The sequence below is a fragment of the Budorcas taxicolor genome, chromosome 19, assembly GCF_023091745.1.
Source record: "Budorcas taxicolor isolate Tak-1 chromosome 19, Takin1.1, whole genome shotgun sequence".
NCBI lineage: Eukaryota > Metazoa > Chordata > Mammalia > Artiodactyla > Bovidae > Budorcas > Budorcas taxicolor.
In genome coordinates this window covers 35,470,110-35,496,774 of record NC_068928.1, presented here as the reverse complement: position 1 = coordinate 35,496,774, position 26,665 = coordinate 35,470,110, and the positions used below count along the sequence as shown (strand labels likewise).

The 26,665-nt window shown below is 37.2% G+C and overlaps 1 protein-coding gene across 2 annotated transcripts in view; it reads right to left on the bottom strand.

The window, feature by feature from the left end:
- Positions 1-26,665, bottom strand: part of SPAG9 (sperm associated antigen 9) — a 153,986-nt gene that overhangs the window by 18,403 nt on the left and 108,918 nt on the right. For both annotated transcript variants that reach the window (XM_052658900.1, XM_052658901.1), the window contains exons 8-19: positions 22,214-22,335; positions 15,276-15,333; positions 14,504-14,656; positions 14,001-14,052; positions 11,070-11,200; positions 7,402-7,458; positions 6,201-6,374; positions 5,543-5,672; positions 4,791-4,880; positions 4,380-4,547; positions 3,749-3,920; positions 71-289 (exon numbers count right to left, since the gene is read on the bottom strand). In XM_052658900.1, coding sequence (XP_052514860.1) covers positions 71-289; positions 3,749-3,920; positions 4,380-4,547; positions 4,791-4,880; positions 5,543-5,672; positions 6,201-6,374; positions 7,402-7,458; positions 11,070-11,200; positions 14,001-14,052; positions 14,504-14,656; positions 15,276-15,333; positions 22,214-22,335 — 1,526 coding nt within the window. The remainder of the gene's footprint in view (positions 1-70; positions 290-3,748; positions 3,921-4,379; positions 4,548-4,790; positions 4,881-5,542; positions 5,673-6,200; positions 6,375-7,401; positions 7,459-11,069; positions 11,201-14,000; positions 14,053-14,503; positions 14,657-15,275; positions 15,334-22,213; positions 22,336-26,665) is intronic.

The window sequence follows — 26,665 nt, the reverse complement described above, 5'->3', positions numbered from 1 at the left end:
AAGTCCATACTGAGTCACCTGGGACAGGCTCAGAAACTATACAGATGGTGTCTAGAGAAGACAAACATACCCGGCGGTTTTTCCATCACTGGAGAAGTTTCATTGGTATTAGGGGAAATGGCAGCTGCTGTTATACCTTCTGCAGAACAACCAACTACTGTGATGCCTCCCAACAGGCTATCTGTCTCTGCTGAGCTATTGCTTGTCATGCTTCCACATAAAGATGCTTTGTCTACTTGTCCGGATTCTGAAAGCTCTTCTCCTGCAGGGTAGTCTGTTTCTCGGGCTCCTGAAGTACAGGATACACTTTCTTTAAATAGCTCAGTAAACTTCTATAAGTAGCATTTTCTCTATTAAAGCAACTATAGGTTTGAAATAAGAGTAAAGGTGAGACAAATATCTAAGCAAATACACTGCCAAGATGGTAAATAAATTTTATTTAAACTAATTTAAACTCAATTCACAAATTGAGAAAGTAGTTTAAAAAATTAAGAAAATAAATGCAACAATAATAAATAATAATTAATGCAAGCACAAGTAAACCAAAAAAATGTCAGAAATGTATTTGTTCTTAATATGAGTTCTTAAAGCAGCCAACTAATGAGATTAAAAACAACAAAATATAATTCTATCTGAAAAGTCAAAAATTTTTTTAATTATCACTATTTCTATTTCAAATATGAATTTCTGCCACTATTAAAAATTAATACAGCCTAGGTGTATATAGTGCATTATTAGTAACACACTTAAAAACTAAGCATTTAACATTTAAAAAATCTTCTCAGTTCTCTTTATTTAGAAAGCTATTCTTATCCATATCACATTAAAAAATTTTATTGTAGTAAAATATACATACATTGTTGCTCAGTCACTCCATTGTATCTGATTCTTTGTTACTCCATGACTGCAGCTCACCAGGCTTCCCTGACCTTCACTAACTCCCAGAGTTTGCTCAAACTCCTGCCCATTGAATCGGTGATGACACCGAAACATTTCATACTCTGTCATCCCCTTCTCCTCCTGCCTTCAATCTTTCCCAGTAACAGGGTCTTTTCCAATGAGTCGGCTCTTTACATCAAGTGGCCAAAGTATTAGAGCTTCAGCTTCAGCATCAGTTCTACCAGTGAATATTCAGGGTTGATTTCCTTTAGGATTGACTGGTTTGATCTCCCTGATGTCCAAGGGGCTCTCAAGAGTCTTCTCCAACACCACAGTTTGAAAGCATCAATTCTTTGGCACTTAGCCTTTTTTACGGTCCAACTCTCACATCCATATACGACTACTGGAAAAACCACAGCTTTGACTATATGGACTTTTGTTGGCAAAGTGATGGCTCTGCTTTTTAAAACACTGTCTAGGTTTGTCATGGCTTTCCTTCCCAGGAGCAGGAGTCTTTTAATTTCATGGCTGCAGTCACTGTCCACAGTGATTTTGGAGTCCTAGAAAGTAAGACGTCACGGTTTCCATTTTTTTCCCTATTTGCCATGAAGTGATGGGACCAGATGCCATGAGCTTAGTTTCTTGAATGTTGAGTTTTGAAGCCAGCTTTTTCACTCTGGTCTTTCACCTTCATCAAAAGGCTCTTTAGTTCCTTTTCGTTTTCTGCCATTAGGATGGTGTCATCTGCATACCTAAGGTTATCGGTATTTCTCCCCACAATCTTGATTCCAGCTTGAGCTTCATCTAGCTGGTATTTCACATGATATCCTCTGAATGTAAGTTAAATAAGCAGGGTGACAATATATAGCCTTGACATACTTCTTGCCCATGTTTTAACCAGTCTGTGGTTCCGTGTCTGGTTCTAACTGTTGCTTCTTGACTTGCATACAGAGTTTTTAGCAAGCAGGTAAGGTGGTCTGATATTCCCATCTCTTGAAGGATTTTCCAGTTTGTTGTGATTCACACAGTCAAAGGCTTTAGCATAGTCAATGAAGCAGAAGTAGATGTTTTTCTGGAATTCTCTTGCTTTTTCTATGATCCAATGGATGTTGGCAATTTGATTTCCGGTTCCTCTGCCTTTTCTAAATCCAGCTTGTGCATCTGGAATTTCTCCGTTCACATACTGAAGAAGCATAACTTGAAGGATTTTGAGCATTACTTTGCTAACATGAGATGAGGGCGATTGTATGGTAGTTTGAACATTCTTTGGCATTGCCCTTCTCTGGGATTGGAATGAAAACTGACTTTTTCCAGTCCTGTGGCCACTGCTGAGTTTTCCAGATTTGCTGACATATTGAGTGCAGTACTTTCACAGCATCACCTTTTAGGATTTGAAATAGTTTAGCTGGAATTCCATCACCTCCTCTAACTTTGTTCAGAGTAATGCTTCTTAAGGCCCACTTGACTTTGCATTCCAGGATGTCTGGCTCTAGGTGAGTGATCATACCATCATGGTTATCTGGATCATTAAGACCTTTTTTGTATAGTTCTTCTGTGTATTCCTGCCACCTCTTCCTATCTTCTGCTTCTGTTAGGTCCTTACCATTTTTCTGCCCTTTATTGTGTCCATCTTTGCATGAAATGTTCCCTTGGTATCTCTGATTTTCTTGAAGAGATCTCTAGTCTTTCCCATTCTATTGTTTTTTCCTCTATTTTTTTTGCATTGTTCACTTAAAAGGCTTTCTTATCTCTCCTTGCTATTCTCTGGAACTCTGCATTCAGATGGGTGTATTTCCTTTTCTCCTTTGCCTCTCACATCTCTTCTTTTCTCAGCTATTTGTAAGGCCCCCTCAGACAACCATTTTGTCTTTTTGCATTTCTTTTTCTTGGGGATGGTTTTGGTTTTGATCACTGCCTCCTGTACAATGTTACAAACCTCCATCCATAGTTCTTCTGACACTCTATCAGATCTAATCCCTTGAATCCATTTGTCACCTCCACTGTATAATCATAAGGGATTTGATTTATATCATACCTGAACGGTCTAGTGGTTTGCCCCACTTTCTTTAAGTCTAAATTTGGCAATAAGGAGTTCAGGATCTAAGCCACTACATAAAGTCTGCCATATTAACCATTTTAAGTGTATAATTCAGAGGCATTAATTATATTCACAATATTATGCAGCCATCACAGCTATCTACATCCAACATTTTTCTGTCGCTCCATATAGAATACCTATACCAAGTAAATAACTCTCTGATTACCATACCCTTACCCCAGGAATCTCTAATTTAATTCTGTTTATGAATTTGCCAGCTCAGATGAATAGACAGCTCAGATACGGAGAATCATACAATATTTGTATCTGAGTTGTTTCTAAGGTTAATCTGTGTTATGGAACGTATCAGAGTCTCATTCCTTTATATGGCTGAATAATATTTCAAGCTATACATCAACTTTTTTTTTTCTTTTTGCTGTGCTGGGTGCCATGTGGGATCTTAGTTCCCCAACCAGGGATTGAACCTATACCCCTGCAGTGGAAGCACAAAGTCTTCACCACTGGACTGGCAGGGAATTTCCTTTAATTTTTAAACCAATGTTTTAATATCACATAGTATTTAATATGGAATTCTAAAAGGCCTTTCCATACTAATCCATTTAAATAGTGCCTTGCCCTCTGATTTTCACCCTTCTCAAATTTCCATTGTTTCATTTTTTTCACAGTATCTGAAAATATCCTTAGTCATTTGAACTCAGTTTCTTTTTTGCCTTCACAAACTAGAAGAGATGCACAACTGTCTCTCCAGTAACCAATCAGTTTCTACCAGTGAGGAGCTGTGGATGGTGCGGAGAGAGGAACTACTCTTACCTGGTACGCTTGATATACACAGAACATGAGAGTTACAAACAGTGAAACTGTCTAGGATGTTGCCTGGTTGAACAGCATCAATAATGATAACTTTTGTAGCTGAATGAGTGCTGGTACAGATCCAGACTAGACTGGATAATTCTTCTTGATTTTTTAACTCCTTCTGTTGTTCCTGCATAGGCAAAGCAAAGAAAATGAACGTTTAAAATGAGATGTGTGCATAAATATTTATATGGCCGTGCTATTACACTAAAGGACACTTCTATTTAAAGTTCACTTCCAGATTATTTAGAAGGCTGAGAGTATAATCACCTTTCAACAATAATTAGTAGACGAAAAACTAGTAGCTAAAGCAGATCAGTGACAAAAAATGTTCTCTGTCTTGACTGTGATAGCTGTTACACAGGTTCACACATTTGTCAAAACTCTTTGAACTGTACTTATTTTGAGTGTATACTTTATTGAATGTAAAATATACTCTAGTAAAACTGACTTAAGAGTGAGGGCAGGGATGAGGAGTAACCAAGGGCATAGTAACCCCAATTAGAAGCTGGACCTAGAAGTCAGTCTGAGACCAAAGAGCTAAACAATTAGTCTCAGAAACGGGGGCAAATGCAGTGCAAGCACTTACCTTAAGTTCCTGATCTAACTTGTCCAAGCTATTCTGAGATGCACTTCGCTGTTTACTGCCTTCTGCTTCCAAACCAGCAACATCCTTGTAAAATACACTTGCTCCAACAACAGAACCACCATCTCTGGTCTTCCCACCGGACAAATTGACTCCAACAGCACACCACAGCTTTGTTGGGTTAAAAAAAAAGATGGTATTCAGTCATTTTCTCTCTAAAAATGTTTAGAACTCTTCACATTCCCTTAATAGATGTAATGATTACAAAGAGAGGGCTCTAATATTCAAACTATTTCAGTCTAAAATGACATAATGAGTAACTCTGCCCACAAAAGTAGAATTTAAACTCCTGTTTTAGAAAAAAATCCATCAAGACTTAAAGTAATATTACCTTTAATTTCAAGATTACTTTACCTTCATTGATGTATCTTTTTCATCTAGAGGTCTGAGATAGACAGGCACAGGTAAGTTTTTCATCTTATTCTCCCCTTGTCCGTTGGTTATCTAATAATTGGGAAGGGGAGAGAAGGACACACTGGGTAAGTCTCATCAAAAGTGAACTTAGAGAACTTATGGGCAAGCACTGCTGCAACATATTTACTCTATGAAGTCAAGTTCAAGTTAACTTTGTCTTACTTGAAAAATGAGCAGAAAATCAAGTGGTAGTTAGAGAAAATAAGGGAGCTCAGAAAAAATACACGAATTCACAGCCCTGTTAGTACACACATGTGGGTATGACTGTGTGTGTTGTGTATGTGTTTTAGGGGTAGGGAATATGTTCTTAAAAGACGTGAATTGAGTTTTAACAGTCTGAAAGGCTCCATGAGGAAGGCTTCTTTTAATGTTTAAACAAGATACTATTTTTCTTTTAAATGAAATCTTCAATATTAAAACAGAGTACATTATCTCAAAGTCCCATACTCAACCACCTCCTATATTGACCCTTCTCTCTCTTCACAGAACTCGGACACATTTCTTTTGAACTGTAGGGCTTTAGAAAACAGCCTGAAAACAAAACCACAATCCTTAATGCTTCTCTAAACACGTGCCAAATGCACGCTGTTTGAAACTAGCAGGTGTGGGATGTGTGTTTAGAATCTTTCATGCCAGGCCTACTCCTCTCTCTGCATTTCCCACCAGACGCTCTCACCATATGCAAACATTACCTGTTTGTACTTCTGAGGCAGACTCCAGCCAAAAGCCTGCACTCTACCATCTTCCTTCTGAACATGTGCCTTTACCTGACGATACTGTTCTCTCTTTTGTTCTCTGCGTGAGGCTAAACTAGCTTCAGTTCTAAAAGAAAAAGAAATTTCCTTTTTTAATTAAGTAAATATAACAATAGCTTATCTCCCTTCTTCTGCTAAAATAGAAATAACAAGAAAAAATTACCTTTGTGTCCGTTTACAGATAATATATAATTGAATCCTAACACTTCTGAGGTAGGCTATCATGCTCATTTATAGGCATGAGAGGTTAACTTTCCCAGGATGGGAAGCCAACTTCCTCTTACAACAAAAAGTGTCAGTTGCTCAGTCATGTCAGACTCTTTGCAGCCCATGGACTATAGCCCGCCAGGCTACTCTTTCCATGGAATTCCCCAGGCAAGAATACTGGAGTGGGTAGCCATTCCCTTCTCCAGGGGATCTTCCTAACCCAGGGAACAAACTTGGGTCTCCTGCATTGTAGGCAGATTCTTAATCCTCTGAGCCACTAGGGAAGCCCTTTATAGGTCCATCCAAACCCTTACAGCTGATCTGATAAGAGGTAAGAATATTCTAAACTGTTATTTAGAGCATAACCATTAGTCTGGAAAATACTTACTCTTCACTAAGGAAATCAAAGGCTCTGGACTTATCCCCAGGGAGTTGAGATAAGGTGCTGCTTCTTTTCTTGACAGAAGGCGTAACATGAGAGGTTGGTGCATTGTACTTCAGATTAACTGGTGGTTCAGGCTTCTTAGTAGTGTTACTTGAGGAGCTGAAAAGTCGGCTGAAACTAAAAGGAAAGTAAGAGAGAATGTGTGTGTGTGGTGTGTGTATGTACCACACAAATGCTTAAGAACAATCCACAATCTTCACAAATTCCAGAGTTTTTACAAGGCAATGAGTTAGAAACTAGCAAAAAGACTTTTTGTAGTAACACACTGGAGCCTTAGCAATAATTCACAGCCAAACTCAGACATTCAGGAAAGAGAAACCATTGCCTAGAATGGCAAATCCCTGTTCTTTAATTAGTAACTCTCATAATGAAAGGAAGAAGCTCTTGAGTACAGACACCTTCTCATAATGAAGAAATAAGACCGTTCCTTTAGCCAGCCAGTGGTTGTTAAACAGCAAGGTACAGCTGCGTGGTTTGAACAGAAGCTTAGCAAGCAACTTCTAAAAATAGTAATAATAAAGTACTAGACCACATATCACCATTTTACCACACATCTTCTACATTTCCTTACTAACCTCAATTTAAGTAACTATTTTTTCACATTCACTCAAAAAGAAAAACAAAAACAAAATCTTATTTCTATTAAATAGCAGATTCCTCAAAAAGGGGTAAGTTTTAAGCACAATAAATGCATAGTACTTCTGGCACAAACACAGTTCAAGTCCAAAGCACAAACATACACACACTACTCAAACCCCACAAACACTAAATTTCTGATCTTCACTCTCTAAATTTTCTTACAATCACACAATCAATGAATCAGAAAACTTATTTAATGGGGATCTAGGAAATCATCAACTCTAAAAATAATTCCCCATTATTCTATTCAATTGAGCAGACAATGCCACCAAATGCACAACCATCATGATGCAGCTTACGATAATACTAATTTTTTGTCCTCAAGAACAGCCTTACCGAGCTGGCATACTACATACCAAAAAGAAAAAGTACAGTTTAGCTATATACCCTGAATTTAAAAAGGAAAGTAAGAAGAAAGAAATCATTTGTGAAAACAGATTGATTCTAATCTTCTTTGTCTCAAAGTGCTGCTAGCTAACGTCTTCATGTGATTTTAGATACTTACAACTGCCAAATGCTTGACCTTTTCTTCTCCTGCATGGCTGGATTTTCTCTTGACGCACTACATGGAAAGGGAAAAGGAAAGAGGAGGGAGAGAAATGAAATGAATGTGTCATTAGTGAGATGGTCTAGCTTTCTATCTAAACAACCAGGGACCCAAGAAGCTCATGAAATACGTGGAGAATCAACAGGTTTAATAAAAAATTACTTTGATCTATATGTGTCAGTCAGTCTGTTAAGGCCAACACAACTAATAATATTGAAATTCCATCCCTTCCTCAAGAGCTTAGACTATTGATAGAGAAAAAATTGCTATCTGTGCAGGACAACCAACAAGCCTGAATTTGTTTAAGTTTTCTATTGATGAGATATCCTCCAACTTTCCTTTTTATTAGGTTGGTACAAAAGTAATTGCAGGGTTGCATTGCTGAAACTTGCTGTTTGATATTGGAATGCATTCTTAAATAAATGTGGTCACGTTATACATCATTTTAATGTGCATTTCTTGCTTTATGCTTTTTTGTTATTGACTTTTTACTGTTTATCTTATATTTATTTTAGACTAGGGAAATGACGTTAGACAAAAAGCAAATTCGAGTGATTTTTTTATTCGAGTTCAAAATGGGTCGTAAAGCAGCGGAAACAACTCATAACATCAACAACGTATTTGGCCCAGGAACTGCTTGCTAATGAACACACAGTGCAGTGGTGGTTCAAGAAGTTTTGCAAAGGAGACAAGAGCCTTAAAGATGAGGAGCATAGTGGCTGGCCATCGGAAGCTGACAACGACCAACTGAGAGCAATCACTGAGCTGATTCTCTTATAAGTACATGAGACGTTGCCAAAGAACTCAACGTCAACCATTCTACAGTCATTTGGTATTTGACACAAACTGGAAAGGTGAAAAAGCTCGGTAAGTGGGTGTAACATGAGCTGGCCAAAAATCAAAAACATGGTCATTTTGAAGTGTTGTCTTCTCTCATTCTGTGCAACAATGATGAACTATTTCTCGATGGGACTGACATGCAACGAAAAGCAGATTTTATATGACAAGTGGCAACAGACCAGCTCAGTGATTGGACTGAGAAGAAGCTTCAAATCACTTCCTAAAACCAAACTTGCAACAAAAGAAAAAGTCATGGTCACTATTTGGTGGTTTGCTGCCAGTGTGATCCATTACAGCTTTCTGAATCCTGGTGAAACCATTACATCTCAAAAGTATGCTCAGCAAATCAATGAGACGCACAGAATACTGCAACACCTGCAGCCAGTATTGGTCAACAGAAAGGGCCCAATTCTTCTCCATGACAACACTTGAGGCATGTCACACAACCAATGCCTCAAAAGTTGAACAAACTGAAGTTTAGTATCATCCACCATATTCACCTGACCTCTAGCAAACTGACTACCACTTCACGCATCTTGACAACTTTTTGCAGGAAAAGTGCTTCCACAACCAGCAGGATGCAGAAAATGCTTTCCAAGAGTTCACTGAATCCCGAAGTACAGATTTTTACACTATAGGAATAAACAAACTTATTTTTCATTGGCAAAAATGTGTTGACTGTAATGGTTCCTATTTTGATTAATAAAGATGTGTTTGAGCTTAGTTATAATGATTTAAAAGTCACAGTCTGAAACTGTAATTACATTTGCATCAACCTAACATTAAAATATTGCATTGTAAACCTCTGTCTCTACATAAAGATATTGTTTGTCTTATATTTCCAGTTCTCAAAAACTAGCTTGTAACTTTATTGTTCTAATGGGTCATTTTTCACAGGACTGACTTTTTCATCGCTGAAAAGCTGACCAGGAAAGAAAATAAAATGGATTGATTAGGTAATTAGGCAAAAACTTTTTTTTAAAAAAGGGCACTGCAAACTGATTTAGTATGGCTGTAAGGATTTTGCCATCACTGTCAGAGCTCCCTTTCCTGGGTTTTTTTTTTGACTAATTTTAAAACATCTTTTAATTCAATGAAGAAAGCTACCATTTTTTTTCACTTGTTGACTACCATTTGGCTGTGAAAATTAAAAACAGTAATAAAAAGTGGAGCCTGACTATATGTCTCACTTAACTATTTACTTATTATTTATTCAAAATCTCTTTATTCAAAGCAGGTGTTTAAGAACATATCTGTTAGTATATTGGTTTCTTCGTCCAATAAATAAAGATTAAGATACTAATCAGGCTTCCCTAGTGGCTCAGTGGTAAAGAATCCACTTGCCAATGCAGGAGATGTGGGTTCAATTCCTGGGTTAGGGAAGATCCCCTGGAGAAGGAAATGGCAAACCACTCCAGTGTTCTTGCTTGGGAAATGCCATGGACAGAGGAGCCTGGTGGGCTACAGCCCATTGGACTGCCAAAGAGTCAGGTATGACTTAGTGACAAAAACAACAAGACACTACTTATCTTCTTCCTTCTTAGCAGTTATAAGCAATTACAACTTTTGAAACCTGTAAAAGTGCTACATAAAATGTTTCATTCATTACTATTAAGTAAAGGATATATTCATAAGGAAGTAAAAGTGGTGGTTAGAAAATACTTTCATAAAGTTTATGAACAATGTGTCAGTGTGTACTGTTACTTGGTAAATCTGATGTGACCATCCAAACTGAAAAACATGGGCAAATCAGAAGGCAATTAGATTACAAACTTTTCATGAACACTTTAAAATTGAAGTAACAAACACTGTTACTGAGGATATGACCATTAGAGGGCAGCATTAATAAGATCCACTGACAAAGCTGCTTTTATACAAGACTGGTCAGAAAGGAGAAAAAAAATCAGGGGACTATTTTACAGGAAAACACTGAGTAAGAATGATTTTGTTTCTTATGTTGAAAATGAAAATTTTATCTCTTCCTGACATTATTGCAAAAGTAGTGTCAGTTTCTATATTCTTTTAAAAAACGACTGATGAAAGAAATGTTCACATATTGAGGTATGGAGAAGTATTCTGGCTTATACATCGTTTAATGGAAATGTTATGCTAACTTAAATGCCTATTTGTGGACTATCAAACATACATTATACATATGCTTTAATTATTAAAGAAAAGGGTGCACTGACCAGAAGTAAAGAATGTCTATGTTAAAAAAAATAAAAGATGAAATGCCTCCCTTCCTGGGACACCAATGCTGCTACTCAGTCTTTTGATGGTAAGACTCCCTTTCCAGGTGGCAAGGCCATACTGCCTCACTGTGTACACGCTGATCTGGTGTTTTAGAAGCCCTGAAGGAATGTTTCCCTGACTTGGTTGATTCTGCTTGTTCTGACAAGATATAAAACTGAGCTGAACACCACACATCTGTCAGTTATTAGAGAGGCTTTCTCCCAGGTTACAGTCCTCCATTTGGCACCAAAAAAACTCTTCCATTTCAATTATAGATCATTTATTGATTATTTTCGTCGACAGACTACTCAGCTGCCTTTGAGAGGTTGTGGGAATATCCTCCAAGAGGCTCTACTGGCCCAAAAGGCACCCACTTCCATCACATTCCAATTTTAATTGCCAGTGTTTCTCTAGACCTTTCCTAGTAAACAGAGCAAGGGCTTGGATCTGCAAGGGAAGACTCCAGTTGTGAACAAAGAAATGAATATTAGTAAACAATCAGAAACCTAGTAAACAATAAGTAGAAAAACACCAGAGGTACTTCTCATACAAACCGAATCATCTCTGTCCATCGAACAGCTTCCTGAAGCTCCATCAATCTCTCTTTATATTGGTTCCTCTCCATTAGAACTCGGGCCATTTCTACTCTAGTAAACCGCTTCCTTTGGGCTGTGGGAATATCACTCTGTAACGAAAAGAAGACTGCAGATCATTCTGGGAGCCTGAATCTGTTTTGGTCCTATAGCTCAGACTTAGGTAAAATTTTTAATTTAACTTCTTAATTTTAATATATTAACTTACAGAAAACTGGTCTTACAAAAATAAAATCAATAAACAGAAACAATTACTTATGACTGAAAAGTAGATGATAAAATTTCTAAACAAATACAAGTATTTGAATATATTATAAAGGAAATAAATACAAAGAATAGTGCAGATTTTGAAGGAAACTAAAAAAAGCTGTTATCTCTATAGATTTAATATGCTCACCTGGAAATGCTGTTATCACAACAGTATCTTAAATTCATGTTCTATATAACAAATGCTAGTTATTCAGAAATTAGTTATTCAGAATAAGTTCCAAAATGGGGAAACAGTGGAAACAGTGTCAGACTTTATTTTGGGGGGCTCCAAAATCACCGCAGATGGTGACTGCAGGCATGAAATTAAAAGACGCTTACTCCTTGGAAGAAAAGTTATGATCAACCTAGATAGCATATTCAAAAGCAGAGACATTACTTTGCCGACTAAGGTCCGTCTAGTCAAGGCTATGGTTTTTCCTGTGGTCATGTATGGATGTGAGAGTTGGCCTGTGAAGAAGGCTGAGCACCAAAGAATTGATGCTTTTGAACTGTGGTGTTGGAGAAGACTCGAGAGTCCCTTGGACTGCAAGGAGATCCAACCAGTCCATTCTGAAGGAGGTCAGCCCTGGGATTTCTTTGGAAGGAATGATGCTAAAGCAGTGAACATGAATGAATTATACACCACTATACAACTAGGGTAAATATAAAAAAACATAATACTGAAAAAAGAAGCAAGTTTCCAAGACTAAATACATATAAAACACAAAAACAATGAAAATTAAACCATAGCTTATAAAGATACATATGTGTGTGATATGATAAAATTATTTTTCTTTCAAGTTAATAGAATGATAAGTATAGGACAGTAGTATCATCCAGAGGGAAGAGCATAGCATAGCTTCAATGTTTGATAATGTCTTAGTTCTTAAACAGTAGGTTCATAATGTTAATTTATTATAATGTTATTTACTCATAACCTACATATATAGCATATATTTTAAATGTATCAAATATCATATAAAAGCACAAATAAGAGATTGGAGGGCAGCAAATAATCATTCTGATCAGGACATTCATATATCTCAAGTCTGATACTTAAGCAGCAAACACCTATTATAGGGAGTCCATTCTAAAGGAGATCAGCCCTGGGTGTTCTTTGGAAGGAATGATGCTAAAGCTGAAACTCCAGTACTTTGGCCACCCCATGCGAAGAGCTGACTCATTGGAAAAGACTCTGATGCTGGGAGGGATTGGGGGCAGGAGGAGAAGGGGATGACAGAGGATGAGATGGCTGCATGGCATCACTGACTCGATGGATGTGAGTTTGAGTGAACTCCGGGAGATGGTGATGGACAGGGAGGCCTGGTGTGCTGTGATTCATGGGGTCGCAAAGAGTCGGACACGACTGAGCAACTGAACTGAACTGAACCCAGTTAACAACAGAATAACTAGTATGCTAACACTGGCAAGAAGTTCATATTTATTCTCTTCTATTTATATGTTGAAAACAATATGGGCTAATTGCTTATAAAGTTGATAGACATCTTTTTATGTTTAATACCATTAAATTTTTTATTACTAAAGCTTTTGTATATTTCTAAGTTAAAACTGGAAACAAAACAAACAACAAACAAAAAAAACTCCAAAATTCTCCAGCTAGCTCTTGAGCTTGAACATGCAAACACAAGTGAGAGTACAAAGCCACAGAAGAAAACTGAGAACATGCAAAGAGCTAGAAAGCTTACCATCTGGATAGCACACAGGAGCATGATCTATCCTATTCATGATCATAAACGTGATTTTGACTTTTTGACACCACCCTTATGGCAGAAAATGAAGAAGACTAAAGAGCCTCTTGATGAAAGTGAAAGAGGCGAATGACAAAGTTGGCTTAAAACTCAACATTTAGAAAAACTAAGATCATGGTACCTGGTCCCATCACTTCATGGAAAATAGATGAGGAAATAATGGAAACAGAGACAGCCTTTATTTTGGGGGGGCTCCAAAATCACTGCAGATGGTGACTGCAGTCATGAAATTAAAAGACGCTCGCTCCTTGGAAGAAAAGTTATGACCAATCTAGACAGCATATTAAAAAGCAGAGACATTATTTTGCCAACAAAGGTCTGTCTAGTCAAAGCTATGGTTTTTCCAGTAGTCATGTATGGATGTTGAGAGTTGGACTATAAAGAAAGCTTAGCGCCAAAGAATTGATGGCTTTGAACTATGGTGTTGGAGAAGACTCTTGAGAGTCCCTTGGACTGCAAGGAGATCCAACTAGTCCATCTTAATGGAAATCAGTCCTGAATAGTCATTGGAAGGACTGATGCTCAAGCTGAAAATCCAATACTTTGGCCACCTGATGTGAAGAACTGACTCACTGGTAGAGACCCTGATGCTGGGAAAGACTGATGGCAGGAGGAGAAGGGGATGACAGAGGATGAGATGTTGGATGGCACTACCGACTCAACAGACATGAGTGAGTAAACTCTGGGAGTTGGTGATGGACAGGCAGGCCTGGTGCGCTGCAGTCCATGGGGTAGCAAAGAGTTGGACACAACTGAGTGACTGAACTGAACTTTCATCTTTAAAGTGATATATCCAAAGCTTAATTAACAAGATTTCCCCAAAATACCAGAATGTGGCAAGGTAAGGAAAACAAGTTCAAAATTATAAACCTACATCATCATCATCTTTTGCTTTTTGCTTTGCATCTTCAACTTCTGCACGAGCTCTAGTGGGGGGAGGGAAAAACAAAACATGTTATTCAAGTTGACTTCAACTTTTTAAAGAATAGAGAATAGGTCAAAAATTTTAACTACCGTTAAATGATTATTTTTCTTTTTCCAGAGTATTTAGCTGCTTTCATTTAAGGGAACATTATTATAGCACTGTTGTCAGAAAACCAGGTATTCAAGAAAAATAATGAATGTTTACAGTTTCCTGATTAGCAACATCTGAACAGTCTAACTTCTTTCACGATCATGACATACACAAAAAATTATAATAGTCAATAAATGGGAGGGTCTGTTCAGAGTAGACACAATCGGCCAGGCACTTAACCCTATCCCAGGCAGTTCTGTACCCTTTGTGACTTGAGAGGACTAAAGGTAGCAGTCTTGTTATAATCCTGGTGGTACACTGGCAATGCTTATTTGGTTTAGAACCACATGGTAAAAACTTACTTCCTAAGCTCTTCTTCCAATTCTTTGTTCTTTTCCTCCAGCTTCAGCTTGGCTTGTTTCACAGCCTCCAGCTCCCCCTGCAGCACATCTTTCTCACAGGTAAGTTCATCTACTTTTGCTATCAAGTCATTCTTCACTACATTCAAGGCATTTCTAAGAAACACATATTTTAAAAACACCATTACAAATAAATATTCTATCTTTAAGCTTATTTCTCTTGTAGACTAAAGTACCTACAATCAAAAAGCTAAATAATAATTGAATGCTTCAAAGATACTCTATCTGATGTTATCTGCAGGTTAAAAAAAAAAAGCCCACAAAGTAATGGCCTATTTTTACTTTTCCCACTTACCAAAGAATAAATAGATAAGGCAAGGCAGATCACCAAATTATTAAAAGTCAGAATTAAGATTAAATTTATAGCATCCATAAGGGTATTATTCTTAATAACTTCTGAAACGATACTACACAGGACACACTCACAAGATTAAGAGAAAAGCATGGATACTTGTAGGGTAAAAGGAGATCAGAATTTGTTTATGGGGAAAAAAAAACAAAACCCAGAGCAATGAAACCTACCTATTAGTGAAATTAGGCCCCATTAACTATCTGCTTGTGTACATGTGTATGCACAAGGCCATACACAGCGAAGGGGAGGAGACAGGGTAGTAAGTCTGCATTTGTACTGTGTTAAATTAAAGATGTGACATCGATATGGATGAGAAGAAAATTCAATATCTCTTGTTCCCTGTTAAATTCTGTATATACGTACTTGGTTTCCAACAGTTGTGTATTTTCCAATATAAGATTTTCAACTTCACGACCCATTCCTATCAAAGAAAAAAGATAAAAACTTTGAAAATAAAATTATTAAAACTATATATGTAGACTTAAAATAAGCCATAGTCATAAATTTTAACATTTTATCTGTCCCTCAATAATCTTTTGTCTGTAATTTCATTTTTATATGTTTACTTGCATACATTTTAAAATTATAAATAATTATCTACCACAGAACAAAGCTAAAGGTTTCTTAAGTCTGTGTTTTGCTTCTCCTAGATAATATTCCAAAACAGTGAAGACTTTTCTGCCAAATATTTTTAAAAGTAACAGTATTTAGTGGGGAAAAAAGAATACCATTAATATGGATGAAAAATCATTTCTAAATCACACTTGATATTGTATGTAGGCTTTTGCCTAAAAATTAGGTCTTATTAATACAGAACAGGCAGAAACAAGAAACAGAACCCCAACACAGATGAAACCTTACCAAAGAAATTATGGTCTTAAAGCCCATGCATTCCATGTAAAGCAAAAACAAAGAACAAGAGATGTTTCATGTGAGAAACAGCATGAAAATAGATACTAAATCCAACAAGTTTTATGCATGACATGAAAGACATTTGAAAGCACAATGTTATGATTTAATGCATAATGATGTGATAAAGATAGAAATTAAGATGATTTCCTGCATTCATAAGGGTGCTCTGATATGTTATTAATTCTTTCATAAAATAAACTTAAATATAATTAGAATGAAAATTCCAGATCAATAATATAAAGGTTTCTTCAAAGTGCCCTCTTTGAAACAATGTTTACTTGTCAATTTATAGAACCTTGCTTAATAACTTAATGAATACTGTAAGGCGTGTGGTAGAATATTCAATGCAAGATCCAACGTAGTGATCTTCAGGGAGAAGAAAGCTATTCAGTTTGTGACTTGTAAGAAACTGAAGAAATTAAACAACACACTAGGGAACACACCTCAAAAAGTTACAAAAACAAAGCAAAACAAAACACCAACCATTCCATGTTTCATAAGCTAATATTGGAAAACTACATACAGTGGAAGAAATAATATTCATAACCCACCTAAAAAAGGAAATATTTCTAAAGAAAACAACAAAAAATTGAAAGAACTAACATGTCTCTTTATTTTTAAAAAGAGGTAATATTTCATGTAACCAAAGGATAATTTAAAACTCAACCAACTTGGGAATGCTAGAAGTTCTCTGCTCACTTATGGACTCCTATATTGTCTGTATCATAATTATCTCAGATATTCTCAAAGAACAAAGTACTTCCACCATGAAGAATAAATACCAGAAATAGTAGCTTATTTAATCATCTACATATTATCCAAAAGCTGAAACTAAACACAAACTAAAACAGTTTCCAAATTCCAATTTAAAAATGAATTTGACAAGATATGTTGAAATATTTGCTTTAAACACTAATGTTAATAAAGCTATAGAGTCAAAAGAAATGGGGTTGAGGTTGGGTGAAAAAGTTTTTATAATGACTGTCTGCTAAATTCTCAAGCACATAGGGAGATAAGCATAAAAGCTGAAAAATATATGTGGGGAAAATATAGTTGAGCAGAAAAAAAATGAGAAAGCATTAATGAGAAAAGCAGCCAAGACCACCTAGCTTAAGAAGCTGTAACATTAAAGTATTTAAAAGCATACACACCAGAATATTCCCCTGGGGAAGCAGCCCAAGCAAAAAAATGAATAAGAATCTCAATTAGATTGTTTTCAGAAAGCAAGATCCATATTTATTTCAAAATGAGAGAAAGGAGCCAATAAAATTGAAAAGATGTAGAGAAACCAAAGTATAAATATCATAAACAGGAATATTTTTGAAATATGTGTTCTATGGAAATCATCTTATAGTTTCTAGAGTTTACACATTTTCAGTGAAGAGTTCTTCTAAAATCTAGCATATAAATTTAACGCATAACCAATACCACTGTCCAAAATTTTCACTTTGAAATGTATTGATAAAAATGATGACTATAAGAAAAATGTAACTTGAAGTGGCCATACTTCTATAAATGTCTTCAACTAAGCATAAACTTAGGTGTAACATGTTTGGAAGACTTACCCTATTAAGACAAGCAAAAAACTGCCTGACAGTTTTAAAAATAAAACACATCTCATTTGGATTTTAGCACTGATTTGCAAGTTAGGTTTATAGATGGGATTCCAGATTATCTGTTGCTTCCTTGAGGAAGTATGCACAATTTTATCTATTTCTGTATGTGCATTTTTCCAAAAGTACACTCCTCTCTTACAAATTCTCCTGTAAAGGAGTTTCAATTTCAAAAGTTAAAGAAGTATAGATTTAGAGGTGAAACAAAAGTGTTAGAACTATTTAACAGTCCACTCACTCAGTTGCTGTGCCATGGGCCAAAGACTCAACAGTGAGCAAAAGATATAATTGTCTAGGCCATACTGAGCTTATAGTCTAGTCAGGGAGGCAGGCACATTGAAAAACTACAATAAAGTATTATGAAGAGTTGCATAATAAATATAGTGCTACGGGAAGGCTTCCAGACAACTGAGCTTTAACTAGGAGATTAAGGCAGAATTCATAGAGGAGGGTATGACAGTTAGTTAGAGGCAAGAAGGAGATATAGAAACAGATACACAGACTTTTTTTTTTTTTAAGGAAGGAGGCAAAAAATCCTCATGACTGGTTTTGAGGGAAGTGAGAAAGATTTAGGATGGAGAACTGAGTTGATGGTGAGGTCATTCACTGAGTTAATACATGTTGATGTAAGAACAGCCTTGGGGGACACATAAAGAAAGATGTTGATAAACTGAGTTTTAACAACAAAGCTCTACAAATCATCTTAGAAGTGGTCTGTTTGGAAGTAATAGTCTGGTGCTATAGAAAAAAATCCTAGATGGAGAGAAAAAGTTTGGAGCAATGAGCCATGAAAACCCAGAAAAAACAAGAGCAAATAAGACATTCCAAACATGGAAGCAAGCCTGGACTAGGAACATCTGAGAGCTGGGCAGAGAAAGGATCCTGCATGATGAAAAGACATCATCAGAGGCAGGAAAGAATACAGAGAACTCTGACAGGACAGAACCTCAAGCAAAGACTGTTTAAAGACAAATGCTATTTGAGAAGTCATGTGAAATAACTGAGAACGAACTGCTGGAGATAGCAAACAAGGCTATTTCTGGGAAGGTTAGTGTGGGGCAGAATGACAGACTGCAGTCACACGAGGTGTAAGTGAGGCTAGGGAAGTTCTGCCTGTTAAAAGTAGACATACTTTCAAGAAGTCTGTTTTGTTCACTGGTATATCAATCCAGACTAGTGCCGGGCACATATTAGACACCTGCCTCACTGATATTGATGCAAAAAACCATGGCTGGAAATGGGAGGAGAGTCATCTGGTGGAAAGGTACTAAAGATATGGAGTCAGAAGAGGGCAGTAGTTTTATTTTTAAATGGTAAAGACCAGAACATGTTTAAATGATAACAGGAAGAAGTTAGTTAAAATAGTGAAATTGAAAAAATAAAATTTAATCAATAGTAAGAAAATTAAAGAAAATCTCAAGAATAGGATGAATGAATGTATGATTCACAAGTTCTAGAATGTGGCCATGGGGGGTAAGTGACAAAAGTGAACGGAGAAAACAATCACTGGAAATAAAGTCAAAGAATGAGATATCAATCAAAATAAAGGACAAACTGGGGGGGGATTATCTTTTTTAAACTATTAAAATTTGAAAAAAGTAATCTAAAACTGAGTACATGCATAATGATTACAAAGACCAGGGAAGAGTTTTACAATAACACAGTAACTGTAAAACGAATAATGAGTTATAGAAATGGACTTATTTATCAACTGAAGACAATGAGGAACTCTGGGAAACAATTTTACCAGTTTAACCATGTTCCAGGTAGTGAGTGTTACAATGCAATTACTATTGCTGAATAAAACAGAAGAGAAGCCAAGGAACAACTACGTGTGTTGGAGGTTTCATTTAGTATTTTTGGCCAAAAGTATTCATATAGGCTTAAATCACTTAAGGTAATATATGAAAACTTCAAATCTGGAACATTTTCCAGGTAAATATATAAATTCTGCAAAAGAGAAAAGAGAGTAGTTTACAGTGTATTTCTTTTTTTCAAAGTGGAAAGGAAATCAGGATTTTGTTTTAAGCTATTTATTATGCTTAATTTTCTGACTTAAAGAATGGAAGCTTTTGGAAAAATATTTGATTTAAAAGATGACAATTATTTCTAAGCATTATGTGGCTTCTTACATCTTTACAAGAAAGTAAGTTTAGGGCCACCAACCTCAATAATGATATTATTCAATACTGGATTATAAGGAAGCAGAGGGTAAAAAGTACGTTTAAAAAGTACTTCACTCTGGTAAATTACAAAGGGGAAGCATGAAGGAATTTTTTGACAGGTGATATATTGTTAATTCTGGTGGTGGCTATACAATTCTATGCATTAGTCAAAACAAAAAATTGTGCTTTACTATATATAAATTTGAGAATGTGTTTAAACATTAAAAATTATTTTTTCTAACATTTTTTTGCATCTGTTCCTCAATTTTGGCAGAAAATCAGTTTCTTATATCAAATCTTAAAAGGAACTTTCCATGTACAATTTAATGTTAACAAAGTTAGAACATAAATTTAAATGTAAAAATGGAGTGCTTCTTAAGAATCCTTAAGATATCCTTGAAAAATGCAAATTCATTCAAAGCTTCCAATGTTTTACTTAGTGGTGGAAGTCTATACCTAACTAAGTTTATTAATGTACTTTCCATCTCTCTTACTTTAAATAAGCCTATGGGCTCTGTGTAGACAGAAACTGTGTTTCCTTCAAAAAATACTTATTGAGGACATAACTGGTAATCAATAAATTTGACATAAATGAATGCAAGCAACACTTCTCTATATCCACAAGATTGACAAACAGCACCTTTTAAGAACAGTGTAACCTATACTGAATTACTAAGGGATACAAAAAATGTTTGGAGACCAGAATCCATTCCAAAGGCACAGATTTTTAATACTATAATGTACTCAATTTCTATAAGGTCTTAAGTTATAAAGAAAGGCACATCAAAGCTAATTGACAAGAGTCAGATTTATATAAACATTTTTTTTTTTTTTTTAAACTCATGGTGCAACTTGCAAGATCTTAGTTTACTGACTAGGGACCGAACCTATGTCCCCTGCAGTGGAAGTACAGAGTCTTAACCACTGGACCCTCAGGGAAATCTCATTCATGTTCAAAGAAACTTTAAAGATCACTTAGAGCAGGAGAAAACTTTTTGTGTAAAGGCCCAGATGGTGAATATTTTAGGCTTTGTAAACCACATAATCCCTGTTAGGGACAACTTAACTCTGCTATTGTGGGGCAAAAGCAACTACTGTGTGTGGGTGTCTGTGTGTTTGTGGGTGTCGTGTGTGTGTTTGTTCCATCCTGACCAACTCTTTGAGACCTTATGGACTATAGCCCACCAGGCTGCTCTATCCATGGGATTTTCCAGGCAAGAATACTGGAGTGGGTTGCCATTTCCTCCTCCAGCGGATCCTACTGAACCAGGGATTGAACCCCCATCTCTTGCATCTCCTGCATTGCCAGGCAGATTCTTTACCACTGTGCCACCTGGGAAGCCCCAAAATCAAGGCTAAAACATTAAAAAAAAAAAGTGTGGCTGTGCCCCAATAAAACTTTATTTGTACACAAAAATAATCCAGGAGTCACAGCCTATCCAACCCCTGAATTAGAGCACAAGTCTTTCTTTTTATACACAAAGAACCTAATGCCCAGAGAGGTTAAGATATTTGGCAAAAGGGTCATTCACTCCCTGGTGGCTCAGCGGTAAAGAATCTGCTTGCCAATGCAGGAGACCAGGGTTCAATCCATGTGTTAGGAAGATTCCCTGGAGAAGGAAATGGCAATCCATTCCAATATTCTTGCCTGGGAAATCCCATGGTCAGAGGAGCCTGGCAGGCTATAGTCCATGGGGTCACAAAGAGTCAGATAAGACTTAGCGGCTGAACAACAACAACAAACCAGATCAATAGTAGAAGAGCCAAATATAGTATCCTTTTCAAACCAGATAATCTTCAACAACACAAACTCTAACGTATTTCTCAAGAAGCTAAAACAGAATACTCTGAAATCGCAGAAAAGTCAAGTGAATTTAATGAACACTATTTAAGCCAGGAAGTAACTATCCATCAATCCATAAAATCTATACATCTATATATAACCACATGTATACATATATCACTGTGTTTCTTATATGTAATACTGTTCTCAGAACATAGCAGGAAGGAGTTCAATAAATTGTATATGTGAATTCAAAATACAAACTAAAAAGCAATTCAATTCTAAATGCATCCATATGCGAGGACATTTTCATTTAAAACTTTCATGACTTCAAAGAATATGTTCCTATTAATTACTTAAAAGCACAATAACTCTGGACAGTTAGGGACTTTTTTTTTTTCTTTTTTAAAGTTTATTTTTGGTTGTGCTGGGTCCTTGATGTGCAGGCTTTTCTCTAGTTGCGGGAGAGCAAGGGCTATCCTCTAGTTGTGCACAAGCTTCTCACTGTGGTGGCTTCTCTTGTTGTGGAGGACGGGCTCTAAGGCACACGGGTTTCAGTAGTTGCGGCATGGGGGCTCAGGAGTTGCAGCTCCCAGGCTCTAGAACAGGCTCAGTAGTTGTGGTGCACAGGCTTAGTTGCTTTGTGGCACGTGGGCCCTCCCCAGATCAGGGATCAGACCAGGGTCTCTTGCATTGGCAGGTGGATTCTTTACCACTGAGCCACCAGGGAAGCCCCAGTTAGGGACATTTTTAAGAAATGTTCCATTATATCATTTAAAAAATCTATTTTTAAAATAGTATGATACTATTTCAGATAAACTATCATACCTAGTAAATCTGCTCCTTCATCCACATCTCCAATTAGACCTGAACCAGCTGAAGACAGTTCTTCAAAGAGAGATTCTGTATTGCGATCAAAAGCTTTGTTCTCTATGCCTTTGGTGGGAGTGCTAGGCAACAAAAACAAAACCAAATCAACAGATATGTCAAAGATGTTTTTAACAGTGCAAAATGAATACAAAAGGCTAAGTGACATAAGAATTTTTAACCTGTAATATTTAATATAAAATATAATTTAAAAGAATTTCTCACAGGTTTCCTAAGATATTTTCATTATATTGCACAGAGAGAACTAGTGAAGAAAATACAGAATGTTTTTGTGGTCAGATCCTAGCAGACACAAACAAAAACAGCAGCTAAGAGAGCACTATTCTGCATTGTTCAGGCGGTGGCCTAAGTCCTTTCATAGATTACCTTGTTAAAACTACATCTACTCTACAAAAGAGCTGCTGCTCTCATCCCAACTTTACAGAAGAGGAAACTAAAGAGGTTATGGAATTCGCCAAAATCATCCAGCAAATGAGTCAGAATCCATGATCTTTACCATATCTATGTTATCTGGGTATAAACTGGAACAGCCATTTTATTTCTCTTTTAAGGGCAACTTGGCAAAATCTACTAAAATTTAAAATGCAAATGCCCAGTGACCAAGGACTTGATGTCTAAAATACTCCTACAGGGAACTCCCAGGTGGTCCACTGGTTAGGACTTGGCACTTTAACTGTGGTGGCCCAGGTTACGGAACTAAGATCCTGCAAGCAGTGCGGTATGGGCAAAAAAAAAAAAAATTTAATAAAAAATTCTACGAAAGCTCTGTCACAAGAAGGCAATTATGTATGTAAAAGGATGGTCAGAGCAGCAAAAGTTGAAACAACCCAGGTGATCATTAAAAGGGCACGATGAAATAAGTTATGTGTACATCTAAAAGTTTAAATTTTTAACTTTAAAAACATTAAACTAGAGCTTGAAAAATGAAAGAAACCCATTATATAGAGGTGCTTTTTAAAAAGCAAGTTGCAATACAGTGCGTGTAAGCCCTTTTTGAAGCGGTATGGGAGAATGGGGAAATGTGAGTGTCTAAGCATTAATGTTACATTAATAGAAAAAAGTCTGCACAAGATTTCCAGTTAAAGATGGTGGAGATAGTAATTTATCACACAATAATTCAAAAATGCAACTAAAATGACAGTGAAAGAATCTAAAAAGTATCTGCCCACAAGGACAGAGGGAACAGAATAAGAACCTACAGCAGACACAACATGAACAAAACTCTACAAGATAGAAAACATGTGGGTAAACATTAGAAACTGATTTAACTGACCAGACTAAGCTGAAACTCAACCCAGCAGTGTTTAGAGAGAAAGTCAGTATGCAGCCAAAATTCATGAAAAGCTTACGAACTGACGTAACCAGCAATCTGCAGACAGAAGTATGCAAGAGAAACATTAAGATAGAGGGATGGGATGAAAGTAAGTACAAGAAGCAGTATAAGAACCTAAATCCAACCCTCCAGAGCAGTGAGACCTCCCTTTTCCTGGCATTACTCCCTGAACAACAGAAGCCAAGGTCAAATGTTACAGGCAGAAAACTGAAGAATCAATATCATTTACTTGTTGTTCACTCGCTAAAGTCGTGTCTAACTCTTGGTGATCCGAAGGACTGTAGCCACGAGACTCCTGGACATGGGATCTTCCAGGCCAGTATACCAGAGTAGGCTGCCATTTCCTACTCCAGAGGATGTTTCCAGCCGAGGTAAAGAACCCGTGTCTCTTAGGCCTCCTGCATTGGCAGGCAGATTCTTTACAACAAACGCCGAAACTTTGTTGTTGTTCAGTCGCTCAGTTGTGTCCAACTCTTTGCAACTCCATAGACTGCAGGACATGAGGCTTCCCTTTCCTTCCCTGTCTCTCAGAGTTTGCTCAAACTCATATCCATTGAGTTGATGATATCATCCAACCATTTTATCCTCTGCTGCCTGCTTCTCCTTCTGCCTTCAATCTTTTCCAGCATCAGGGTCTTTTCCAATGAGCAGTTCTTTACATCAGGTGGCCAAAGTACTGGAGCTTCAGCTTCAGCATCAGTCCTTCCAATGAATATTCAGGGTTGATTTCCTTTAGGATTCACTTCTTTGATCTGCTACTAGTCCAAGAGACTTTCAAGAATCTACTCTAGCACCAAAATTCGAAGACATCAGTTCTTCGGGGCTCAGTCTTCTTTATGGTCGAACTTTCACATCCATACATGACTACTGGAAAAACCAAACCTTTGACTATACAGATCTTTGTTGGCAAAGTGATGTCTTTGCTTTTTCACCTGCTGTCTAGGTTTCTCATAGCTTTCCTTCCAAGGAACAAAAGTCTTTTAATTTCATGACTGCAGGAACCATCCACACCAATTTTGGAGCCTCCCAAAATAAAACCCATCACTGCTTCCACTTTTTCCCTTTCTGTTTGCCATCAAGTGATGGGACTGCATGCCATGATCTTAGTTGCATGTTGAGTTTCAACTCAACTTTTTCACTCTCCTCTTTCACCCTCATTAAGAGGCTCTTTAGTTACTCTTCACTTTCTGCCATTAGAGGGATATAATCTGCATATCTGCTGTTGATATTTCTCCCAGCAATCTTGATTGCAGCTTGTGATTCATCCAGACCAGCATTTCGCATGATGTACTCTGCATGTAAGTCAAATAGGGTGACAATATATAGCAATGTAGTACTCCTTTCCTAATGTTGAACCTGTCAGTTGCTCCATTTAAAGCTGTAGCTGTTGCTTCTTGACCCACTTACAGGTTTCTCAGAAGACAGGTATGGTGGTCTGGCACTCCCATCCCTTTAAGATTGCAACAGTTTGTTATGATCCACATAGTCATAGGCTTTAGGGTAGTCAGTGAAGCAGGAGTACAGATGTTCTTTTGGGATTCCCTTGCTTTCTGTATGGTCCAGCTAATGTTGGCAATTTGATCACTGGTTCCTCTGCCTTTTCTAAACCCAGTTTGTACATCTGGAAGTTTTCAGTTCAGTTCAGTTGCTCAGTTGTGTTCAATTCCTTGCGAACCCAAGGACTGCAGCATGCCAGGCCTCCCAGTCCATACCAACTGCTGGAGTTTACTCAAACTCATGTCCATTGGCTTGGTGATGCCATCCAACCATCTCATCCTCTGTCATCCCCTTCTCCTCCTGCCTTCAATCTTTCCCAGCATCAGGTTCTTTCCCACTGAGTCAGTTCTTCACATCATGTGACCAAAGTATTGGAGTTTCAGCTTCAGCATCAACCCTTCCAATGAATATTCAGGACTGATTTCCTTTAGGATGGACTGGTTGGATCTGCTTGATGTCCAAGGGACTCTCAAGAGTCTTCTCCAACACCACAGTTCAAAAGCATCAATTCTTCAGTGCTCAGGTTTCTTTATCGTCCAACTCTCACATCCTTATGTGACTACTTGGGAAAACCATAGCTTTGACTAGATGGACCTTTGTTGGCAAAATAATGTCTCTGCCTTTTAATATGCTGTCTAGGTTGATCCTAACTTTTCTTCCAGGGAGCAAGCATCTTTCTATTTCTTGACTGCAGTCACCATCTGCAGTGATTCTGGAGCCCCCCAAAATAAAGGCTGTCACTGTTTCCCCATCTATTTGCCATGAAGAGATGGGACCAGATGCCATGATTTTAGTTTTCTGAATGTTGAGCTTTAAGCCAACTTTTTCACTCTCCTCTTTCATTTTCATTAAGAGGCTCTTTAGTTCTTCTTCACTTTCTGCCATTAAGGTGGTGTCATCTGCATGTCTGAGGTTATTGATATTTCTCCCAGCAATCTTTATTGCAGCTTGTGCTTCATCCAGCCTGGAGTTTCTCATGATGTAATCTGCATATAAGTTAAATAAGCAGGGTGACAATATACAGCCTTGATGTTGGAACCAGTCTGTTATTCTATGTCCAGTTCTAACTGTTGCTTCCTGACCTGCATACATATTTCTCAAGAGGCAGATCGGTGGTCTGGTATTCCCATCTCTTGAAGAATTTTCAGAAGTTTGTCATGATCCCAACAGTCAAAGGCTTTGGCATAGTCAATAAAGCAGATGTTTTTCTGGAACTCTTGCTTTTTTGATGATCCAACAGATGTTGGCAATTTGATCTCTGGTTCCTCTGCCTTTTCTAAATCCAGCTTGAACATCTGAAAGTTCAAGGCTCATGTACTATTGAAGCCTGGCTTGGAGAATTTTGAGCATTACTTTACTAGCGTGTGAGATGAGTGCAATTGTGTGATAGTTTTGAGCATTCTTTGGCATTGCCTTTCTTTGGGATTGGAATGAAAGCTGGCCTTTTCCAGTCTTGTGGCCACAGCTGAGTTTTCAAAATTGCTGGCATATTGAGTGCAGTGCTTTCACAGGATCATCTTTTAGGATTTGAAATAGCTCAAATGGACTTCCATCACCTCCAT